Here is a 9,222-nt window from a genome sequence, read left to right as displayed (position 1 = left end):
GGCTATCTTTTTAGCTAACTTACCAATGTGGCTAACATCTGCAATGTACATTTGGTCAATAATTATTTATATTACTGTACTATTAAATGTTCCATCCATCCATCTTCTCCCGCTTATCCGTGGTCGGGTCGCGGGGGTAGCAGTTCCAGCAGAGAGCCCCACACTTTCTTTTCCCTGGCGACATCAACCAGCTCTGACTGAGGGATCCCAAGGTGCTCCCAGGCCAGCGAAGAGATATAATCCCTCCACCTGGTGCTAGGTCTACCCCTTGGTCTCTTCCCAGCTGGACGTGCCTGGAACACCTCCCTAGGGAGGCGCCCAGGTGGCATCCTAACTAGGTGCCCGAACCACCTCAACTGGCTCCTTTCGACGCGAAGGAGGAGCGGCTCAACTCCGAGCGGCTCAACTCCGAGTCCCTCCCTGATGACCGAACTTCTCACCTTATCTCTAAGGGAGACACCAGCCACCCGGCGGAGGAAACCCATCTCGGCCGCTTGTATCCGCGATCTCGTTCTTTCGGTCATGACCCATCCTTCATGACCATAGGTGAGGGTAGGAACGAAAATGGCCCGGTAGACAGAGAGCTTTGCCTTCTGGCTCAGCCCCCTTTTCGTCACAATGGTGCGGTAAAGCGACTGCAGTACCGCTCCCGCTGCTCCGATTCGGCAAAGCAGCGGATGTGGGAGAAGTTTGGAGAAGACATGGAGAAGGACTTTCGGGCGGCACGAAAGTTGTTCTGGAAAACTGTCCGACATCTCAGGAGGGGGAAGCAGGGAACCATCCAAGCTGTGTACAGTAAGGATGGGACGTTGTTGACCTCAACTGATGGAGTGTTAGGGCGTTGGAAGGAACACTTTGAGGAACTCCTGAACCCGACAATTCCGCCCTCTATGTTAGAGGCAGAGCTGGAGTATGACGGGGGATCAACACCAATCTCCCGGGGGGAGGTCACTGAGGTCGTCAAACAACTCCACAGTGGCAAAGCCCCGGGGGTGGATGAGATCCGCCCAGAAATGCTGAAGGCTCTGGGTGTTAAGGGACTGTCATGGTTGACACGTCTCATCAACGTTGCGTGGAAGTCGGAAACAGTACCGAAGGAGTGGCAGACCGGGGTGGTGGTTCCCCTTTTTAAAAAGGGGGATCAGAGGGTGTGTGCCAATTACAGCCTCCCCGGGAAAGTTTACTCCAAGGTACTCGAAAGGAGGGTCAGGCCGATTGTCGAACCTCAGATTGAGGAGGAACAATGCGGATTCCGTCCTGGTCGTGGAACGACGGATCAGCTTTTTACTCTCGCAAGGATCCTGGAGGGGGCCTGGGAGTACGCTTATCCGGTCTACATGTGTTTTGTAGACTTGGAGAAGGCGTATGACCGAGTTCCCAGGGAGTTACTGTGGGAGGTGCTGCGGGAGTATGGGGTGAGGGGGTCTCTACTCAGGGCCATCCAATCTCTGTACTCCCAAAGCGAGAGCTGTGTCCGGGTCCTCGGCAGTAAGTCGGACCCATTTCCGGTGAGGGTTGGCCTCCGCCAGGGCTGCGCTTTGTCACCAATCCTGTTTGTAATATACATGGATCGGATTTCGAGGCGTAGTCGTAGGGGAGGGGGTCTGCAGTTCGGTGGACTAAGGATTGCACCACTGCTTTTTGCAGATGATGTGGTTGTAATGGCTTCATCGGTCTGCGACCTTCAGCACTCACTGGATCGGTTCGCAACCGAGTGTGAAGCAGCTGGGATGAGGATCAGCACCTCAAAATCTGAGGCCATGGTTCTCAGCAGGAAACCGATGGACTGTCCACTCCAAGTAGGGAATGAGTCCTTACCCCAAGTGAAGGAGTTCAAGTATCTCGGGGTCTTGTTCTCGAGTGAGGGAACAATGGAGCGTGAGACTATTACATGTTAATAAAATATAAAGTTAACTATCAAAGAAATCACATAAACTCAAGTATAAAGAAGAGACCATGTTGTAAGAAAACACTTTAACAGATAAACTACAATTTTATTGATCATAAAAATAATAAAAGTAAAGTATCGAAAAAGAATCGGAATCGCAATTCTTAACTTGGTATCAGTATCGAAACCAAAATGTTGGTATCGTGACAACACTAATAGTGTATGACTCCATGTATTACTGCAGTGGTTCCCAAACTTTTTCAGTCGGGACCCCATTGGGTATTGGAAATATTTTCGGGACTCCCCAACCCGGTTCCCATCTATATTGGTAGGATTAATTGTATATTGTTGTAAAAACATTACATTTTCTCTGCTAATAATAAGAAGATACAAAGATCCAACTATCATTTTATATTTTATTATGGATTACACATGAACAAAAGTGCTTGTAATAGATACTGTGAATTAATTTGGCCTAATTAAAACTGGTTGGCCTTCTTCCCTGAGTAGTAGATTTTTTAAATTCAAATTTCTTTAAGGAAAATATATTAATTAACTACTATTTCTACTGCAGGTTGCAAACGATCACATCACTTTACCATTCCTATTCCACACATAGCCTATCAATGACTTGTGTGTGCTTGCTTTCCCTTGCAGATCTTCTCAAACCGGGGCTGTTGTTTTGAGACTGCCACTCAGTTCATTCTCAATGTTCAGCTTTGATCTGTATTTCGTTTTGATGGCAGCAACAGCAGAAAAGCCTATGTCATACAAGTAGGATGTTGCAAAAGGCAGCATTATGCCCACAGCTCTCTGACCAATGAGATATTTTCGAGCAGTGTTTGTTTACAATTGAATAATAATAATAATAACAATACATTTGATTTATATAGGTGCACTTTAAAAACAACGTCGTCTCAAGGTGCTTCACAAAGCTAAAATCTTCCCGCGACCCCCCTGCAGTACCTCCACGACCCACCAGGGGTCGCGCCCCACAGTTTGAAAACCACTGTATTACTGTGTACCATGTTGTTTAGCTGCAACTACTACTGTGTTCATTGGTTAGTGCTGTACCACATGATTGTGATGTCACTACCTGGGGTATAAGACCGTTGGAAGGCAGGCCCCTTCTCTCTCTGTCCTCAAGTCTCTTGAGATGTGTGCCTATAATAAATAACGCCGTGATGAATGGCTAAACTTGAACCGCTGAGATTATTCACCTTTCTGCTGCAGGAGACAAAAGGTATAAGTCTAAATCTGCTAAAAATCTACAATAAAATCTCGTTTAAAATTGTGTTAGGATGTCTAAAGTTACTGATAGTCACATGTTTCCTGCCTGGCCTCAGCGTGTATCATTACCCTCTCTCGTCTGGGCGCTAAGAGAGGAGCCCTCAACCAGTGCAGCAGCAGCCACGAGCAGCTGACTGTTGCTATCTGTAAACTATGCCTCCAAAACATAATTTCAGCCAATCAGCGTCGTCAAATCTGATGATCACTGGGCGCCAATGTCAGCGCCCGGTGCAGGGTTATGGCTAGAAAAGATCCGTCTTGTGTAAAACTCTCGCGAGAGTTTGCGAGTCACGTGGCTGAATGTTTACGTTTGACAGGCAGCCTTTCAGTTACGATCGTTAACATCAGTGGGCCACAGCAAATGATGGTGAGAAGCTAAACTATCTATTAGGGAGGCGTGTGGCGCAGTGGATAGAGCCTTGGTGTTGGGATCAGGGGCTCACAGGTTCAAACCCCACTGCAGTCAGCATGTCGTTGTGTCCCTGGGCAAGACACTTCACCCCAAATTGCTCCTGTGGGGATTGCCCACAGTATTGAGTATGTAAGTTGCTTTGAATAAAAGCGTCATATTAATTATGTCAATTACAGGGAGTGTGATTGTAACTGTGTGTGTGACTAGCTGGATGCAAACCGGTAAACGCTGTCTTTTGTTTCCCATGCTTGCTCTTCAAACAGCTGGGGACAGATACTATGTGCCTGTGATAAATAAACACACACACACACACACACACACACACACACACACACACACATATTATTGTATATAGTTGAGTTTTGACAGCATCCATCAAACTAGATTTGTTGCCTTAATGGTCTGTTTTCTAATATGTCTGTGTTTCTGAACCACGTCTGTGTCTGCATATAATGTTCGTATTTAGTCTCCTGATTTTAAATGGGAATTCAATAATTTGAGTGTTCGCAAAGAACCGGTGTTCTGCAGTTTGTGTGGGCCTACTGTACTGTTGCACAGTTTACTGTAGAAACTATGTCTAGGACAAGGTATTTGGAAGTTTTGGAAGATTCATAGCTAACCACACTGAAGATTATGGAGGTATTGATCAGTCTTCTCATTTCTCTAACATCACCAGAAGTCATAATTTAAGGGGTCATTTCTCAAAATGTTCCCCGTGTGGTTTATTCACCATTAAAATAGCCCCACCTAAAATAATTTACACCAGCCGCACTGATGGTGACCAAACCGTTTGAGACCCACTGTGAACTTAGACTAAGTTAACCATCTAAACCAGACGTGTCAAACTCAAGGCCCGCGGGCCAAATGTGGCCCGCCACGTCATTTCATGTGGCCCGCGAGAGCTTAAAAGGTTTGATTGTATACAAATAAACAAGTCAAATGCGTGCAGTGACCAAAAACTACATTTCCCACAATACATGCTGATTATGTTACCCGCGAAGTGACGGCATCCCGCCACTAGACTGCAGTGTTTCCACATCGATGCGATTTAACCAACAAGTGGAATTGAGAAATACAAATAATGATCCCAAAATGTCAAGGAAGAGAAAAATTGATGCAGATGGAAGGCTGTTTCAAGAAAGATGGGAAGGTGAATACATGTTTGTGCTTCAAGGAGAAAAACCGGTATGTCTTTTGTGTTATGAGGCGGTGGCGGTTGTCAAAGAGTACAATCTACGTCGGCATTTTGAGACCAAACACGGAGCTAAGTATGCCAAAATCAGCCATCAAGAAAAACAACAAATTGCCCAAGAATTAAAAGGCAAACTGCGATCGCAGCAGAATGTGTTCGCGAAAGCCAGAACCAAAAACAATGCGGCAGTGAAAGCTAGCTTTGTTGTGGCTGAAGAAATCGCACGCGCTTCAAAGTCTTTTTCAGAGGGAACGTTTTTGAAGCAGTGCATGCTGAAGGTCTGTGAGCAGGTGTGTCCCGACCAGATACAGACTTTTAAAAATGTCAGTTTATCAAGAAACACTATCGCGGACCGAGTTAAGGAACTAGCAGGAAACCTGGCAACACAGCTGGCCGAAGAGACACGCAGCTACATAGCTTTTTCATTAGCTGTTGATGAAAGCACAGACAACACGGATACAGCGCAGCTATCTATTTTTATTAGAGGCGTGAAGTCGGACCTCTCTGTCACTGAGGAGCTGTTGGATGTGGCTGCCATGCATGGGACCACAACGGGACGGGACATTTTTGATGCGGTGGAGAAGTCAGTCATTAAAAACGCATTGCCCTGGGAAAACTTGGTGGGATTAACTACAGACGGTGCACCTGCAATGTGTGGAAGAAAAGTGGGCTTGGTTGGACTAATGAAGGAGAAAATGCAAGAATGTAACTGTCACACGCCTCTGATAACGTATCATTGTATTATCCATCAAGAAGCTTTGTGCGGGAAGGTGCTGGGGATGGATAATATAGTGACCACGGTCATGAAGACAGTGAACTTCATTCGGGCGCGTGGCCTGAATCATCGTCAGTTCCAGCTGTTCTTGCAGGAGATGGGCTCGGAGCACGGAGACGTGCCGTACCATACAGAAGTAAGGTGGCTGAGTAGGAGCAAAGTCCTCAAACGATTTTTTGAGCTTATGGAAGACATTGCTCTTTTCATGCAGAGTAAGGGAAAACCCTTGTCTGAACTGTCAGATCCAAACTGGCTGTGTGACTTTGCTATGTTGTGTGACATAACCGAGCATCTCGCCCAACTGAATCAGAAGCTGCAGGGACGCAAACAAGTCATCACGCAGATGTCCGACACGATCACGGCTTTCCAGCGTAAACTTGACCTATGGATGTGCCAAGTGAAACAGGACAATCTTGCCCACTTTCCTGTTTGTCAGAGCATCTCAGCCTCATGTCCCGGTACTTTCTCATGTGCTCAGTTAGCTACCAAACTGAGCCTGTTGATGAATGAGTTTGATCGGCGCTTCTCTGACTTCAGAGCACAGCACTCTGGATTTGCCATCTTTGCTAGTCCTTTCACCACCGACATGTGCACTGCACCCCAACACCTTCAGATGGAGTTAATAGAGCTTCAAAGCGATAGTGGCCTGAGAGCAAAGTTCCAGGATGCTACAATCCAGGACTTTTACCGTCTACTGCCCCCTGCTTCCATGCCACAGCTTCGACTTCATGCTGCCCGTGTTCTGTCTATGTTTGGGAGCACCTATCTGTGCGAACAGATGTTTTCAATAATGAATCTAAACAAAAACAAGCACAGATCACGCATCACTGACGGCAACCTCCACGCTGTTCTACGGATTGCTACAGCACAGGACCTAAAACCAGACATTGACACACTGGCCATGGAAAAACGGTGTCAGACATCTGGTCAGAAAACACATTGGTAAGCATTTTTAAAAACCTAATAAAATATAATTCAACCAAGAAGAAGAATAGTTAAACTATGTGCAATGTAATGATTGTGCTTGCATTTTGTTTTGTGTTTGTTATTTTCAGAACATGATCGTTGGATGAGGATGGTGGAGAGGGGATCCACATGGTGTGTTCAAGGACAGGCAGCATCTCCTCATCAAAAACTAACCTAAAAACTTGACCAATATAGTTGTGGACTGAGACAACCCTTATTGTGAGTTTATTACATATACTACTTTATATGTGTAGAAATGTATTTAGTGTTTGCAGGTTTTATGTGTTTATGCAGACAAATGTTTACTGTAATCAAACCATCTCTCATTAGTTGGATGTATGCCCCCTGCAAGGCTGTGTGCAGCCATTTGTTTTTGTAAAATGCTACATCTGTCACACATGTTCTTAGCAGCTCACAATTGTTGGTTTTACAGTTATTTGTTATTTCAAGTTTTGAACAAAGTTAATGTCATAACTTCTGTTTGATGTTATTTTTCTTTATTAACTTGGATAGTTTGATCGTTGATTGATGGAGTAATGTGGGTTTCATAACCTGACAAATTAAAAGGATTTGTTATAATAACAAAGCAACAAGCAAAGATATTTTTTACATCTATGCAAATATATATATGTAATATTTGTAACTTGAATAAGTAATACATTCAGAGTTATTTAACATTAAGGAGTAGTTACATTTATTTTACATTGCATTTAGTTACATTGCATTTAGTTACATTTATAAGTTACATCTGGCCCTTTGAGGACAACGATTATGCTGATGTGGCCCTCGGTGAAAATGAGTTTGACACCCCTGATCTAAACACTCCCGAGCTTGAATGATACAGAGACCAATCGAGGGCTTTGATTTATGATCTATATGACTGTGGCCATGTCATTAGTTTAAAAGTTTAAAGCAATGAATTAATACATAAACAGGGTGTTTTGCATCACAATGTAAAACTAAATATATATACATATATATATCAGGGTTTCCCACACATAGACTATACTTGGGCGGGCCGCCCAGGTATATTAACGGCCGCCCAAGTATATTTCGCGACCCATTTAGGTTTTTTTTTTTTTTATAATTTTTTAATAATTTTTTTTTTTATAATTTTTTTTTGTATTCGTCCGTGACCACGACGCCATCTGCGATCGATTAACTTGTGGACAATGATCCCTCGCTCCCTTGCACTGATCTCGCCTCCTTCTGGCCTGTTAAGTGGCCTGCCTCACACAGGGTGACTGGCTGTCCACATGATGTGGCCTGCCGACATGGCCACTGTCATACAGATCATAAATCAAAGCCCTTGATTGGTCTCTGTGTGTCATTCAAGCTCGGGATAAGCTCAGCTCAGGTGAGGTAAAGGACTCTCTGAGTGTTTAGATAGTTAACTTAGTCTAAGTTCTCAGTGGGTCTCAAACGGTGTGGTCACCAGTTATGTAAACACATATTAAGGTGAAAAAAGGTAAGATACACTTTTAAAACTTGTTGAGAGAAAACTAGTCTTTGCTGCTGCCTCAAAGAGGAGGAGAGGAGGGAGACAGGAGAGGCTGATTCAGGAGTACAGACACACTCACAACTATAAATGAACCAAAAATAAAATAAACAAACAAGTTTCAGTGTTTTTTTCATATTGGAAATGGTATGTTATTGGTTATGGCAATGATTTTATGATTATTGAAATGTATACAGTTATGTTTAATATAGGTGTTTCCATAGATCTAGTCTCTATATTTTCCCCTCAAAATGCACCAGATTGATGCATTTAACTCCAAAATAAAAAATAAAATCTTACCGGGGGGGGCATGCCCCTGGACCCCCATAGAGGATTTGAGGTCGACCCCCACTAAAAATCACATGGATAGGTTCTTAAATACATTTATAAATACATTTTTTTTTTATAAATAGTAACCCATTTCCATATGTTCATGTGTGGGTAGTAGATTTAAACTATAGGGCTATCATTATGGGCCCTGTCTGTACCTGTTCGCTCTGCCATCGCGTGAAGGGTCTGCTAACAAGCGACCAACAGAAAGGTTAATGTTGTTGCACGTCATGAAACAACATCCACAACATTAATCTGGCTGCAATTTAGAAATTATTTATCTCATATATCATATTCAATCACTTGCATATAGACTCTTATTGCACTATTCCACTATTTAACTTTTTTACACTATTTCACTCTTTTTGTATTTACCTGCACTATTTTTTCTGTTTTATTGTGTTGGAAGTGCCTGTGACCTAAGATTTTCATCGTCATAACCATACTGTATCTATGTACGAATGACTAATAAAAGCCTTGAACCTCACTAAGCATCATTACTGTTACGATAAGGTGAAGCAGGTAGGACTCAAATGCAGAATTTAACGAAAAGCGAGCTTTATTAAATAATATAAAGCTGTGGCAAAAAAGGCAGTATCCAAAATATCCAAAACCAACGAGCAGCACAAGGAACACAGACCGTGGAATAACATGGAGGGGAAACAATGAACCGACATGGAACACAGGGGAAGTGTGACAGGGTTCTAATTGTCCGTCCGAAAACACTGGCCTAGTCGGTTGGGTAAGCTCCAAAACTTTATTTAGATCAGCAAAACATAAAATAACGAACCAGCACAACTTAAACAAAACAAAATAAACGTCCAAATCAAACGTCCATCACTCCCGGAGAGTAAACGTGTTCAGCTGTTGC

The 9,222-nt window shown here is 43.5% G+C and overlaps 1 protein-coding gene across 1 annotated transcript; it reads left to right on the top strand.

Annotated features, from left to right (window-relative positions):
* Window positions 1–4,468: 4,468 nt before the first annotated feature.
* LOC117464451 (general transcription factor II-I repeat domain-containing protein 2B-like) lies at window positions 4,469–7,323 on the top strand. Its single transcript, XM_034106888.2, has 2 exons — window positions 4,469–6,499; window positions 6,613–7,323. Coding segments are annotated over exons 1-2 (1,869 nt in total). The 5' UTR covers window positions 4,469–4,631; the 3' UTR covers window positions 6,614–7,323.
* Window positions 7,324–9,222: the final 1,899 nt, after the last annotated feature.

The sequence above is a fragment of the Pseudochaenichthys georgianus genome, chromosome 19 (genome assembly GCF_902827115.2).
Source record: "Pseudochaenichthys georgianus chromosome 19, fPseGeo1.2, whole genome shotgun sequence".
Taxonomy (NCBI): domain Eukaryota; kingdom Metazoa; phylum Chordata; class Actinopteri; order Perciformes; family Channichthyidae; genus Pseudochaenichthys; species Pseudochaenichthys georgianus.
The sequence above is the reverse complement of the archived record's forward strand: the minus strand, read 5'-3'. Positions and strand labels throughout refer to the sequence as shown.

Coding starts and splice junctions, on each gene's coding strand:
- LOC117464451 (XM_034106888.2), top strand. CDS start 4,632: ATGCGATTTAACCAACAAGTGGAATTGAGAAATACAAATAATGATCCC.